The 16,339-nt window shown below is 33.7% G+C and overlaps 1 protein-coding gene across 1 annotated transcript in view; it reads left to right on the forward strand.

The window, feature by feature from the left end:
- Positions 1 to 16,339, forward strand: part of GRIK2 (glutamate ionotropic receptor kainate type subunit 2) — a 446,579-nt gene that overhangs the window by 237,276 nt on the left and 192,964 nt on the right. The window contains exons 9-10 of the mRNA XM_072857870.1: positions 1,129 to 1,236; positions 11,427 to 11,540. Coding sequence (XP_072713971.1) covers positions 1,129 to 1,236; positions 11,427 to 11,540 — 222 coding nt within the window. The remainder of the gene's footprint in view (positions 1 to 1,128; positions 1,237 to 11,426; positions 11,541 to 16,339) is intronic.

Genomic DNA, 16,339 nt, shown 5'->3' on the forward strand with positions numbered 1-16,339 from the left:
AGTTTAGCAGGCAAGACAGCATTTTTATTTAAAAGCGGGTTTTCCTGAGGTATTAGTTGAAACAAAGAAACATAAAAGGGTGAAATAACTGCATTCTAAATAAAACTTTGGTTTGTAGATAATTGGGGGGTGGGGGTGGAGGTTGGAACATTTGTCGCATAAAAACCCAAACCTCTGAAACCCCAGACCATAGACTGACTATGAAAAATTCAGCAACTAAATATTGGCATAAGTTTAAAGGGGCCAAGAATGAAGTTTACTCCCTGGTCTTAATTTTCTTCTTCCCCCCCCACCCCCCATATGCTGAATTAATATATGTGGCCTTGGTCTCCTAGTATGCTGTTTAGATACTGATAGATAGTGATTTAAAGTAAAGCTAGGAGATTTGAGGTGCTAAAGGTGAACACTGTAGAGTATTCAGGTCTCTTGTACTGTAAGTAACTCCTAACACAGTATTTCTCATTCTAGATATGCAAAATACTATGATAAAGAGAACTATTTGCAATGGAATATAATCCTGTTTTTAATATTGGTTCCTTTTAGGATGATAATTTTGTTTTCCACCTCAGTATAATTTTAGAACTAGGTAGACTTTAAGTTTTAAAAAAATGAGGATATTGCACTTTATTAAAAGTAAGGAATCACCTCTGGAAGACTGGCCCAGTGACCTCCATTTTTGCTGTCGCATTGTGGTTTCAGGTGACTCAGCATCTTGCAAAAGTAAGCCTTAATTTGAATGAAATTTCCTGACAGAAAAATGAAATCCAGCATTAATGAAAGAGATTGAGGCTTGGGAGAGGGGAGCGCATTTAGGGGAGCAGAAGGGGAAATGTGTGCATGAATGATGGAAGAATGAAAACAGAACAGCCTTTTATTTCATTTAGTAAGAGGAATTTATTGGCTAACATGGAAAGTTATTTAAAAATTTGTCTGTGAAGACTGAAGAAAGGTTGATCAATTAGCAAAAAGTGAATACAAAATATTTTTAAAAAAATTCAGCTGCAAGGTAAATTATTTAGGTAGAATGAATAATGAATGTTCTCATTTGGCAGAAGTAAAATTTGTTCTTTTTGGGCAAAAAAAGGAGGAGGTATTTATTTATAGAAATTGTTTTTTCTTTCTTCATAGGCTCACTGGGAAGGCCTCACAGGCAGGATAACTTTCAACAAAACCAATGGCTTAAGGACAGATTTTGATTTAGATGTTATCAGCCTCAAAGAAGAAGGTCTTGAAAAGGTGTGTAAGATGTTTACCTCCAAAGTGATGGGAAACAAAACAAAAACCCACCCCCTAAAAACAGTAGCATTTTCAATAACATTTCATGTGTTACATAAAACAATATACCTGTTGTCAACTTGATACCTTGTTTCAAAGTCTTCTGGTAAAAGCTGTTATCTTGATGTCTGACAGTGGCCTTTTAACTGTGTGCTTCTAGCCACATTCTTAGATTCTAGAGGGCTAGGGAAGAGTGAACAGCTGGAGCTGGAGTCATGCATTAATATACTTTGTCTTCAATCTATATTGAGTTTAGTTTTAGTTGTGATTCCAATCCCATTGCCTAGCCTCATGTGTGAACCTGTGAGTATGTGTATTTGTATTTTCTTTACATCTTACTGATTCAGGAAAAATTACCTCAAACAGAATGAAATAAAATAGCTTCGTTTTAACAATATTCTGTGTTTTAAGAGGGAGCTTTGATTCTCTTCTTGGAATACAAAGTTTCTATCTGTAAGCGGTACTAAAAATTAAGAATAGGTAGCCTGACAGGTTTGTTTGTCTTCTGACATTTTTTCTTATACAGAGATGGAGTGAAAGACCAAAGCATTGAGAAATGCCCTTTCTGTGTAGCCTAATATTGTCTATATTTGAACTAAAGGCCTTGGGAAGCATGTACAGATATTTGGCCTTCCATGATGATCATGGAAGGCCAAATGACACCATGATGATCTGAAATGAGATCATGTTCCCTCTCTTCTCCAGCCATCCTGCCATGGAGAGGCAATGCTGGAAGCTGCAGTGTCTCACATTGTTGTGATCAGCAGACAAAGGTTCTGCAATTTGCATCTGCCTTGTAGTTTGTATTTAGCTGTGGTGTTCAGTGTTCTGTAAGCGCTGTGTTTTCCTTCATCTTCAGATAAAGTTTTATCAGCTATTGCCCCAAGGTAATATTGTGGCCACAAATAAAGAGAAATTAAGGGAAGGCACCATGCTTCAGAGTTGCATTTCCTTTCTTCTATAAATCATTGAATGGAGAAGCTAGAATAAACAACATATTTCTCCAAAACTTTTCCCCCCAGTGCTAGTTTTGGAATACTAATGTTCTCTTACTAGGAAGATTTTTGAAAAGTTCAGAAGCCATGAGCTTTCTTTGAAACACTTACATAGGTAATAATATTTTTGAAAATGTCCAGTGGCAAACCAGAGATTAAAGGACTAATCTATACTTTAAAACATTCAGTGATGCACTGATAGTAAAGAGTCTTCCTATGAAGTGTTCCATGAAGGGAGCTCTGGAAACTTAAGGGGAAGAAAACCCCAACCTATATAGCAGTGACTAGATTGGAAAAGCAAATTAGCTTTGTGTACGAGTAACATAGGTGCAATGCAACCTGTCTTCCTTACTGGAAACAGAAATGGAAGAATTGATGACATGGGAATAGCTAAATAAGTCAGTAGTGGCTGAAGAATCACTGAAGTGATAACTGTTGAAAATGAGGAAAGGAAGTCTCTGTAATCTAGGATGGCATTAAGAACATTGGATGGCATTTGAGAACCATCAAGCAACATGGGTTTTCCAGAAAATAAAATCTTTACAGTGTACGTAATTTCTTTTCAGGCAGAAATGCAAAATAATTAAAGAAATACAGGCGGTGTAATATATTTGTCTTTTAATGACATATGTGATACTACTTCACAGTGCTATTAAAAAAAGAGCAGGCTTTGTTATGAAAGTTTCTATGTGGACTGGAAATTTTCTGAGAAAACACTTAATAGATGTGCAGTGGGCTAAAGGAATGGTATCTTCCATCTGGATCTGTGTTATGTCTGTTTTTATTTCACCATCAGTATCGATATGAAAGTAGAAACAAAAGCATGTTAATTTAGTTCTCAGTTGACAATATATTAGGAGATATGTACTCTGCTGAAAATATAGAAATAAAAAGGTCTACAGAGATCAGAAATATGTGAAGAAAATAAAATTCAGCAGGAAATACAGTATTCTAAAACACATAATAGAGAAAAGGGACTTGGGAAACAGTAATAATGAAAGATATATAAGAGACAACAACAGAAATAGTTGTAAAAGGATATGGATATTTAAAAACAACCAGCATATACTTGATGTATACAGTATACAGAAGTTCACAGAAAAGGAAGATACATTTACTGCCTTCATGGCTGATTTTGGCCATGTGATAAAGGGTTGTGATAATATTAGTTTTTCACCAAAATGTGCTGACAATCTTTGGAAAGAGCAGTAAAAATTAGTTACTATGTATTAGAAAAGTTAAGGAGTTAGGAAAGTGTTAGCAAAGAATGATGAGGGATGCTACACAGATTCAAAGGTACCTATAAGCAAAAGCGGAGCTGTTTCTGTAGGGTATAGTGATACGAGATTAGGAAAAGGAAAATTGAAGGTGTATGCACACTAGATTGAATTGCTTAGTAAATAATTGGAATGTATAGGGTTACCGAGAAAGAGAAATCAATGCTGACAAATAAATGTTTTTCTTTGAAGAAAACTTGATTATTCTGAAAGAATACAAACCCTATTCTTCTTGAACCCAGGGTGAATGATTAAACTCTAGAGCAGGACACTTCCTAGTAGAGAGAGTACATTTTAGCCACTCCTTTTATTTAAAAGAGCTGTCTCAAAGGGTTTTGTTTTCCCACAAGATTGTCTTCTGTTAAAGCTATGATGAATCCCTCTCCCTTCTTTCTGTCCCCTACCTCCCTCTCTTCACATGTGCACTCCATCTCTCTGCATCACACTGTCCCTCCTCCTTTCTGCTACTCTCTCCTTTTCTTCCTTCCCTCTTTCCCCCCCTCTCCTTTTCCTCCCTCTCTCCATTTCCCCTTCCCTGTCTGTTTCTTTTCCATCTAATCCCTGACCACTTGTCTCTCTTCATCTCTTTGCTCTTTCCATCCCCTTTCTCTCTTTTTTCTTCTTTCTTCAGGAGCCTTTCCTCATCTTTGTCCTTATCTTGTATGTTCCCAATATTCTTCCCAAACCACCATTGTCAAGCCTCTCTGTCTATGTAGTTAGAATTCCTGAACAGTTTTGCTTTATTTATTTATTTATTCATTCATTAATTTTGTGGGATGAGAGAATAAGGGGAGATGGGAATTATATGTGCCATAGGTGTGTCATGTTTCTATCCTGTATATAGCTATTATTTCATCGAACTTCTTCCAAATGTGGGGGAATGATTTCTTATGTGAAGGACAACAGTTCAACCCAACAATTTCAGCTGTAATCTGTAATGCTTTTATGATAAAATGAGATATCTTAAGGAGAAAAATATTTATGGAGGGGAGAGAAAATAATTATTGTGAAGTATTTCTAGAAGACCTATTTTTCTGAGATTTTGTAAAAAAATGTCCTAGATAAATTGCCTGGTTAGTATAATGGGAAATGACATAAATCATGTATTTTAAGTGCAATGACTGCTGAAGTCAGCAACAACGGAAAAATTGCTCATTGATTTAAAAAAGTTGCCATGTGTGATCTCAGATTTTACATAAGATACCTGTTCCTAAAACTCTTGAATGAGAGGTGATAATCAAGCATCAATCAATATGAAGTATGCGTTTCCAAATAAAAATTTGTGTCTGACAGCTTCTTGTAAGGTGAAAATTACAAAATTAATAGATGATTGGAGTGCTGCTAATGTAATGTACAACAAAATTTGCTGACAGTCTAGACACACTGAAAGTATTTAAGGTTAAGCACAGTGAAAATCCCAAACTGTGGCAATCCAGTATAATAAGCAAATTATCATTTAAATTACAATCAATCAGTATTTACAATGAAGCTGCATTGTGAGGAAAATGATTTTCTACTTCAGGGAGATAACAAATACCTGAATTTAATACCACTTTTGATAGGAAAATCTGTCACTTAAGAAGAATCACATTTCTTGAATAAAGATGTTAACAACTGGCTTGAAATCTTGCTCAGGAACCTACACACAGGATGAATATAAATGACACAAAATGAGTTGTAATTCATTGTCCAGCATATCAATGTAAGGTCTTGTTTTATTTAGTATCTTTATTAATGACCTGGGAAAAAAAAAAAACAAGTGGCATAAACAGAGGGTTTTGTAAAAGTTAGAGAAAAAAAGAAAGTGAGATAACATATCTATGGAGGCCAGAAGTATGGTATTAACATGATATTTGGCAAAGAAGGCAAGCATATTAATATTTCTGAAGAAAGCAAAATAAATGAAGCAATTCCCAAGTGGGAAGTACATAAACAGGAAGAAATAATATTACTCATGCTGGAGTATAATTAATTATTTTCTCGATGTAATCACCGCTATTACTAACTACTCTACAAAATACAATAAAGAAAAGATGGTAAAATTGTAGACCCATTTGTCAATTCTTTGGGGGGTGAATATGGCTCTGATTTTGGCTGCATAGTTAGACAGTTGGTACCACTGCAGAAAGGCAATGATCCTTCCTAATACAATGCTTGTGGCACTTCACTGTGAGTAGTATGTACAGTTTTGGTTAACTCAGAGCCAAAAATATGTTACTTTTCTTAGGAGAGTTTTGAAGGAAATTAGCAACAAAGAATACTTGCTTATTCATAAAGATGAATTTATTTTTCTCAAACATGCTGAAGTAAGAAAGCTACTTTAATCTATTCAATTTTGGGGATAACATCTCATGAGACTGCTGCTCAGTAAACTACTCTAGAGTATATGTAAACTCAGAAATTTTAAGTTTCAGGAGTGTACAATGCTTCTTTTTTTGGGGGGTGGTGAATTATTGTTCTGGTTTTGGCTGGGATAGAGTTAAATTTCTTCATAGTGGCTTGTATGGGGCTACGTTTTGGATTTGTACTGAAAATAGCATTGATAACACACTGATATTTCAGTTATTGCTGAGCAATGCTTACACAGCGTCAAGGCCTTTTCTGCTCCTTGGACTGTCCTGCCAGTGATTAGGCTGGGGGTGCACAAGAAGTTGGGAGGGGACACAGCTGAGACAGCTGACCCCACCCGACCAAAGGGATATTCTAGACCATATGACGTTGTGCTCAGCAATAAAACTGCGGGGTGGAGGTTGGCAGGAGCTGCTGTTGCTCGGGGACTGCTTGAGCATCGGTTGGTTGGTGGTGAGTGATTGTTTTCTTTTGCATCACTTGTTTTTCTTGGGTTTTATTTTCCTCTCTCTTTGTTGTTCCCCCCCCCCCCCTTACAATATTTATTTTTTTAAATTTAATTATTAAACTGTCTTTATCTCAACCCACGAGTTTTCTCACTTTTACCGTTGCAATTCTTGCCCCCATCCCAGTTGAGTGGGGGGAGTGAGTGAGTGGCTGTGTGATGCTTAATTGCTGGCTGGGGTTAAACCACAACAATTATATTGGATTGGTCTTGGTAAGGGTAGTACCTTTGAAGAAAGTCGGGGTATTACTAAGAAGAGACTACAAATTTGATATATTTTTTAAAATAAATAACTTGCTGAATTGTGATTGGCATGACTGGAAGCAGATCTTTTACTATATGATAAATTGCATTTTTATTGTAAAGAGGAAACATGCACTTTAGACACGCTGTAGGAGATAAACTAGGATCATGCTCTATCTTTCAAAATAAATGGGATAAGAAGCGGCTACCACTTATACTATTAAATTTACATAGCTATGTCTAAATATTCACCTGTGAAATTTTTATTTGTGTGCAAGCTTAATTTACTACAATCTATAAAAATTGCCAAGTCTGAATATGCCTTTCAAATTACGTTTATGCTTAACTTTATAGATCAACTCAGAAATGGATTATGTTAGTGATCAATAACCTTGAAAAGATGAGAATTTTGATAAGGTTTGAGAAGGTTTATGTCCTTATTTTGATACCAAATGTATTGCTAAATGTTACAAAAATCCATCTAATATTTCCAGAAGAGACTAGTAACTGAGCTGAAGTCCAATATAGCTTTCTTCTCAAATCCCTACTAGATTGCTGAGCAGACTATATAAATTTTGTGCAAAGAATTACTGTAATCAGCACCCTCCATCCTAGATAAAGGTCCAAGAATGTATCATGATTATCTCTAATTATTTTACTATATGAACATATTAAAGGAAAAAAAAAAATATTGTACATATTAACTGTGTGTAGTTTTCAGTATTCAGAATCTGAATTATTATTAATTCTGATTTAACAGGTCTGATATTTTTACTTAGTTTTCATTATTTGGTAAGTACTTTTTTCCTAGAGTATTATTCCTTCACAAATCATGCCAATTGCATTTTACTATGAAATTAAATTACTATTTTTGGAAATAAGCACAATTGTACTGATCTTTTTTTGGAGACTGAATGCACAAAATACTTGAACCCAAAAGAATAAAATTAATTTTAAATTTGTATGAACATTAGCCAAACTTCTTTTCAGTATTTGCTGAATTCTGTCCTTTGGTGATGACACTGATTATTTTTAAACACTTCTGAGTAGATTTAATTTTGAAATTGTACTATTGAACTATTGAGTAGTAAATATTGTGAAGATTATTTAAGAGTTTTGTTTAAGTGGTATAGGATTGATTGACCATTTGGAAACCTCAGAGTGTACCTGCCTGAAGGTGGATGGCAAACTTTTCTTGTGGTGCCTGAGAAAAGAATCTCTAGATTCATCTAGTCCAGTATTCTGTATCTGAAAGTGGCCAGTTGCAGAAGTCTAGGGAAGAGTATAAGAAAATGGCAAGCATATTGCAGTACCCCACCAGAACATTCCCAGAAACTCCACTTATTGAAGTCTAAAGGGATGGTGTCTTCATAGACACAGGTAATTTTCTAATTTTCAGAATTCTGAGGAAATGATGACACTACAATCAGAGTTTAAGCACATATTTCCTAGTTTTTCCTCTCTATCTGCTTTTCAGTAATGACTGTCTCAGTGGTCATAATCTCCGATGAAAGGAAAAAGATGAATTTGCTGTTAATTTCCTATTAGTAAGATGTCTGCTAGTATCACAAACATGTATTTTTTCATTCGGATTACAGGTTTAGGACTTGTTCCATACAGTTATATAATGAAATTACACTGCATTGCCACCATTGCCTTAGACCAGATGATGCAACTTAAGGGACTGCAAATTACTTGAGGATTTTTTTCTGGAAACTGTTTTATTAAAACAAACAAACAAAAAAACCAAAACAAAAAACCAAAACAAACAACCCCAACTAAAAAATAGAGAATTGTGGTTTATCATAGCAACAGTAAAAGAATGGAAACTTCTCTCCAAACTTTCTGCAGGACTGCAGTAATCTGATAGTTACCTAATAGTTAAATACATGGAAGCTTGGATGCAAGTTTTAATTTATCACTCAAGTGTAGTCAGAAAACTGTATTCCATGTCCTTGAGGAGCACCCCAATTGCCATGTTACAGAATATTCTATGATAGTCAATTATGAGTCTTTTAATAGCTCTTGTTGGAATTGTTTCAATTTGAATAAGCTGATTCTTGACTGAGCTAATTCTTTGTTATCACAGAGATTCTTTGTCTCACTCTGGAGCACAATGTCAGCTTCATGGGAACTCCTGTTTTGGATGCTGTGCTATGGATAGTAAGCGTTAACAAGTTCAAATTGACATGCCCACTCCAGAATAGTCTAGCCATTTAAGGGGACTTGAATGGAAGAATAGGGAATCGAGGGTTTAACAGCCTCCCTGTGACTATTTACTGTGTGAACATTCTCTCTAAGGTGTATATTAGAATATCAGTTTGTTTAACTTTTTAGGAAAACTTGAAAGTTTGTTGGAAATAATTGTAATGCAGTAGAAGTAAATTGTAGGTTGTTTGAATTGCAGTTATACGTAGTAGAGTACCTTGATTTGCTTTTTCTACATTTTTGGCATTTAAACTTGTCTAGTGAAAACACATCAGCTATTCTAACCTGTTCAAAATGCTACTTTAAAATTAAAACACTGTGCTTAAGCAAATAGAAAAGAATGAGTTTGCTGCTGCTGAGAAGCAGCTTTGAGAAGATGTTTGTGTGATTTGGGAGCTATACATATCAGTGGTATATCAGAATCTCTGGCATAAGTTGTTGAGTTTGAACTAAATAATAAAGCTAATGCAAAGAATGTCTTATTTGGAACATCCCACTTTTGTTCTGTTTCTTAGATTTTTGATTCACAAAAACAGCAATACAGGTACAATTAACCTAATTTAGAAAAATAATGCGGTAATTTATCAAGACAGAAGTTTCTTTTTAAAGTAACGCTGTTGATAGTTCTTATTAGTCTAGATGGATGTAGTTAAATAAACCCCAAATTCTAACAGCTGATAATTATTCATTTGCTTGTGGCTGTGGCTATGTTAAAAAGGAGGTAAGTATTTTAATTAGCAATGTGTTAGCTTTTGCCAAGATAAATCTGAACTATGAACTTGAACTTGAATAAAATATATGATTTAATGAATTTAGGATTTGAAATTGATCAAATAAGCTGATGGCGTTCCCTTAGAAATTTTTGTGCTACTTGTGTACCTGAAGTTGAATCTCATCAAGGAGATTAGTCCGGCTTCAATTACGTGAAGAAACGGCAGGGACAGGCTCAAGTTCCAGTCTTTGTCACTCCTTGTTATTCTGTTCTAGTTTGGTCTTTCTTTGAAATAAAGAAAACACTATGATTACCATAATTAACAGAATATTGCAACTAAAAGTTCTTGATCCTTTTACAATTTCTTAATAGTGGCCAAACTGCAAGGGTGAGCATTTTGGGTTTCCTAAAAACCTTTCAAGTCACCAAATTAAATAGTATTAAAAGAGTAAAGGAAGAAAAGTTTTTTGGTAGTAAGCTTTGGTTTCAATACTTTGAAATGATGTGTTAGATGTTATTTTCCAGTGGTATTTCTGACACACATTCCCCCTTCTTCCCTTCATGATTCTTTTGTCAGTTTACGAGGTAATGAATGGCCAAAATTCAAGAATCACAGCCATTTAAAGGAGTGACTTCTTGGAACTGAGTGTTATGCAAAGAAGAAAGATAAAGTATGGATTTCTGTGGAACAGAAAATCATAGAAAAAGAGAAAGAATTTGTGTTTTCTCTTACAGCTTCTGCTAATTCATGCTTTGCTGTATTCTCAGTTTTAGAAATGAAATGCCCTTTATTTAACCCACACGGAATTGCGTCCTGAACTTACTTGGCAGCCATACTGCAACAAATCACTTAAAAGTCTATGAACAGTTTCTCAGGAATCAGTTTGAAAGATTAAAAAAAAAATTGTGTGTGTTTATGTATACATCTATACATGCATACATATATATATATATTTGCAATCAAACCTCAGAATTTTTAAATTAATGTCTACATTTAGTTTTAAAATATCTTTACTTTATAGATATTGATCAGTATTTGAAATGGTATTTAAAATCCTTTCTAAAAGCAAACAAGAAATGTTTGTGGGTTGTTTGTTTTTTTTTTTAAACAATGGAGTAATACAAACATTCCGACGTCTAAAAATGGATAGTTGTATTTACTGCTTGCCTATTTTAATTGTATAGTGATGAAATTGTGGGTAGATGATGTAATCATAAGCCCCATTACTTATTACTTAGTATGTGAGACTGTCCTTGACCTGAACTTTAAAGTATAACGCTGGACCTCCTTACTTACATAAAAATCCCATTGACATTACTGGAATAAAAATTTCAAGGTGTAAAATGTCAAAAGAGCTACGTACTGAATGTTTATCTGTAAATCAGTTAAGTTATTACACATAACTACTTTCACTCTTCTCCATTACGTTTTCTCCAAAACATCTTTTTGCTCTGCTGTTCTCTCTGATCACAGAAAATGGTAAATCCTTCTGTAGAGACAATGCTCTCTTGCTCTGCAAATGAATTTCCACCTAACTATTAAGTTATCTTCAGATGTGGTTTATCTTGAAGAATGAAAATTAAATGGGAAATTAAGTATTCAGAGTAGCTTTAGACATTCTGTGCATCATTTCTCCACTTAATATCACACTTCACGAAACACCCTTTGAGGTATTGTGAATCATATTTTAAACAAGCAGACTTTAAGTATAATGACAGAGAATAATGGAACAGGGTTTAATAATAAATATAAGCAATCTTTTTTTTTTTCCTGTAGCAATCTGTTTTTCCTTATAGTATTCTTTTCTAGATGCTGAAATGTAACTAATGGACAATTTACACAGTAATTTACTGTTTTATAGGTTGGAACTTGGGATCCATTGAGTGGCCTTAACATGACAGAGAATCAGAAAGGAAAACCAGCAAACATCACAGATTCCCTGTCCAATCGCTCTTTAATCGTTACCACCATCTTGGTAAGCAATTATATTTGCATTTCCAGAAATACAGTTGTACAGGAAAGCTAATAGAATATGCGATACTAATTACAACAGTAATGAACAGTCTGTAGTATACGTTACAGTTACTTAGACATTACTGTGTCATGAATGAACTCCAGTTGTTAAGCTAGTCATGGATATTTACTCTCATCTAAATTGTAAGTAAATTATCCCAATTTTAGAGTTATGTCAGTTGCTTAGTAATTTCACTTTCCTTATTATTGACTAAAATGTTTGGTTCCTTCACAAAGCTGTGTAGTTCAGCACCGTATGAGAGGATAAAAGGTGTTTGTTTAAAAAAGTGGTTTGGCTATTAGCCTAATGATTTTACCCAGCAAAATTTATTGCTTTAATTTGCTAATTAACACCATGATATTAGCTCTAAGGGAAGTACGAAATATTTAACATTTATTTTCATCATTGTTATTACTTGATTATTAAGTTGAAATTTTTAATCATACAGAAATTTAATTGAGCTATCATTTGAACTAGATCAGAAGTAACTCCTTTTTCATTGCCATTGTTGACAAATGGACAGTTGTGAATGAGGTATTTTTTACTTGTTATTACATGTTATTAGTTATGTAAAAATAAATGTTCACTAATTTCCACACCATAATTTGGAAATAGTAATTTTAATTTCAACACAACTTTCCAGAAGTGTCTGCTGTGTTTGTCTGCTGCCACCATCATCGTGAATTTGCAGATATAAAAAAATAATTCAATTCCCAATAGTTTTATTCTTTAATAAGAAGCTTTTACCTACCAGCATATATTTTGACATTTCAGGCTAGAATGAATTTTCATAGGTACATAGATACAAATGCCAGTGTGCTGCTAACCTTTTATGTAACATAAGTGGTATAATTTCATCCAGTGGGTAACTTTTTGGTTACTTATAAAGGTCTGTTTTTATTTGAAGATTTACAAATTATAGAAAATCTTCTGAAATCCTTTGAAATCTATTCCACTAATTGAAAAATACATACCTGATATATAATTGGAACATGGCTGACTCACTTTCAGACATAAGTTCTTGTTGTGCTAAGACCAGGACAGTTTTACCACAACTTTCTCTTGCACCGTTAATTACAGTTTATAAACATAGAATCTCTTGGGTTTCTTTTTTATAAAATGTAAATGAACCTCTTATAGTCTCTTAAAGTAAAAGCATGTTTTCTAAAGTAGTAGTCTGTCTTTTTTCTTCCCCCTGCCCTTCACAAGTTTTCAAATGTTGTATATATAAGAACTAATGCTTTATCAAGTAATGTTTCTTAGTAATTCCAGTTGACCCCTGCCCTATGCTCCTGTTACGCTGTATCCACATATCCTGCCTAGGATTTTTCTTGAAGCAGTCCACTGATATATGTTTCACATTTTTCCTAATTGCTTTCTAGAATTACTGCTTTCCAGAATATAATTCTGTCTCTATTAGCGACCTGTTCCCTTCATTACTCAGTACTCAACCAGCCTTTGTATCATCTGCACACTTCATTAGCAATCATTGTATACTTGATTCCAGATCAGTGATAACAATACTGGGACAAGGATCAATCCCTGCAAGATTGCATAAGAAACACTCAATAACTTAGGGTGTTTCAAGTTTATTTATGTTTTAACATCTATCTATTGATGAGGTTTGAGTTCATGTACTGTACGTATTATATTGATTTTGTATAGTGATACTTACACTTGCATGATTTTGTTTGAAATAATAATCTCAAGAAAAGGTAAGCTCCACAAATGTAAATAGCAGTGCTATCAATGAGCACTGATTTTGGACTGGTAAAGCACACAAAAGTAGATTCCTGAGATTTATGATAGCAGCTGCTTTCTGTAATCAAGGATACCCTTTCTCTTAAGGGATAACTTTTGGTTAGTGGTGTTTTATAAGCATCTTTCCTCTTTGCACATATCTAAATAAAATAGTAAATAAAAGAAGTATGAGGACTTTAAATTGGTGTTACGAGTTGCTCACTTGTAACTGTCTTTTATACTTCAGTTATTGTTCGGTGAAAGTTTTGGTAATTTCAATAACTCTTTTCAGCTAAGAAGACATTAGAAGAGTGGTACTCAGAATAATAAAATGAACCAAAAATTGCTCTGGTGCAGAAAGCACATGTACTAGCTTACTTTTGTAGCTCTGTCTTTTTGTGCTTAATAAATACATTTCTGTTGGACAGAAAGCATATTACTGAATATTAATTTTGTAGCAATGCAAGGGAACAATATAAAATACTACGACTCCTATAAACATATTTTCTTCTTCATCACCTTCCTTTTCTCTCCTTTTTTCAGTATGGAAAATACTACTTTAAAAAAAGGCAATTATCTCATTTAAGTTGGTCATGTGATTTTTCTATGCTGTTTTTGCACTTTAGCAGTTCTCTACAATAGTCTATAGTGTACTGCCAGCTATGGAGTCTTGATCAGTTTTCTCTATAGTTTGCCTGAATGCTCACTTTTCTTTTAAAGATACCAGTCTTTCTTTTATTTTTAATTCTGTCTTCTGAAATTCTGAACAATATTTTTTTCCTCCTTTATATTGTAATCATTAAGATCTTTACAACTATGAATATACCCTGCTTTTTCAGTGGCGGCTGAGTCTACTGAAAATGAAAATACATTGATAGGCAAAATAATAATAAACTACAATTCATAAATTCAACTAGTGCAAGTAAGGGTGGAACTTTGCGATGTTTTTTGTCTTGAATTCTGCATAATACATGCTATAGGTAGCCATTGGAAAGATTATTCCTTGCTGTATGAGCAATTCAGTAGCTCTATTGTGAAAAAGGGTCAGGGTTCCCAGGACTTCATCACTTCTCAGAAGTCTACTGGCATGTAGTTTTGGTGCAGAAGCATGCCTGGTTTCCAAGTTCTGGTTCCATAGCAGCCCAAAGTACCAGCTGAACATGTCCAATGGAGCGATGATCAGCTTTTTAGAGGGGGGAAACATTTGGAAAAAAAAAAAATATAAACAGCATTTTTTAATCTTTTATAAGCATAGCTTTGTATATCATCTTTTTGACACTATTGCCTTATTTTATTTTAATGCCATCTGCATTGGAACTTCAGAATTTCTTCTGCAATTAAAATCCTACATTCTGAATATTCTACGTTTAAAAAAAAAAAAAACAAAAAACCTTTCAAGTTCATTAATAAAGTTTCCTTATGATTTGATTCTCCTAAATAGACTTTGTTATGCCAGCTATCAGAACTCTGATTTTTTTTTCTTTAGATTTTAGATATAAATATCTAAATATTTTTGTTCTTGTACATATTCTACCTTTATTTTGGAAGCTTTTTAACTTTTGAATTCAATTTTCATATTCATAAATTTATGTGCATGGAGCTTGTTTGTTTATGTTAAATTGCATACCAGCCTGTACATCTTATCATACATGTTCATTTGTTCTGTTCTGCTGAAATGGATGCTCCTTTCCTTTCCCTTATAGCTTTTATGTGCTTGCTGTGTCTGCTTGCATCAAAGCTCTGAAAAGCTCACAGTTGTCAAGTTTAGTTATTTCAAGAAATGTATGAAAGTTATGAAAGGTGCGTGAAAATCTCAAATTTAGCAGTTTTTTTGTTATTTCACTTTTGAAATGTGAATTTACTTTTTTTACTATACTTCCCTGAAAAAATCTCTTTGAATATTTTAGAAGAAGGAATAATTATAATGGATTTTCAAAACAATTTTATTGAGTGCAAAATGTAATATCCCTACACTGTATTTTATTTATAAATGCTGCTTTTTCAAATGTGTAGAAATCTAGATGCCATATAAATGCCACCTTGTTTTCAAAATAAAGATATAAAATCAAGCAAAGCCCAAGGCTTTAACATCTTTGAAATTTTTTTTTTAGGTATGTCATTTTTCAGTTTGCATACTTTCTCTCCCTTTTTTTGGACCCAAAGGATATTTAAAGCATGAGTTTTTAGTAACCAAATTTTAAAGTAATATATATAAAAAGAATAACTTTGCCTTTTATCTTTATAAAGATGGGTCACTCATCACTTCAACACAGAATTGCAGATTTGTAATATTTTTCATTTTCATTTTTATGCTATATTTTGAGGAAAGATACCTGATGCAGGCATTTTCTCATAATTACTGTTGTATCATTCTGGAATGATTCAAGCAATACCTAAATTCTGAGATATTAATAATTCAATAATATTTGGTTCCTGCTGATGTTATAGCCCTAAATAACCTAAATAATTATTTCTCTCTCATAAATCTATTTGAATTTTGTGTACTGCCATGAAGTAGTTGAATCTGGTTTTGTCTAGCAGAAAAACCATAAACTTGATGTTTTTCTATTTTTAGTTTACTCAGATGTGATAATTTTTTTCTTTGGAAGCTAAAGGAATATACAATTCCTTTCTTTCCAATTTTAGTACTTTTCTTATTCCCTTTTTATATACTTTCCTGTCATGATTAGTGTGTGCCTAAATGCCTCTCCCAGACTTCTCATACCCACTTCAACATCCAGAGCCTGCACCCTCTCCTTCTTGAACTTCATTCCACTCCTGCCTCAGTTCCACTCATCTGTCTTCAGCCACCAGTGCAGACTGTAAACTGACTGATTTCTTGCAGATGTAGCAGACATGTAAAGCAAACTACCTTAAAGTGTTTCAGGACTTTTTCCACTGAGAAAGGTAAATTAGCTTGCTTTATAGTTCATGGTGCTCAAAATGCAAAAGAGTTTAAGTCGAAAATCACCCTTGTCCTGAGATCCAGCATAATGTCTGTGTACTTCTAATAACCTTTG

The sequence above is a fragment of the Ciconia boyciana genome, chromosome 3 (genome assembly GCF_034638445.1).
Source record: "Ciconia boyciana chromosome 3, ASM3463844v1, whole genome shotgun sequence".
NCBI lineage: Eukaryota > Metazoa > Chordata > Aves > Ciconiiformes > Ciconiidae > Ciconia > Ciconia boyciana.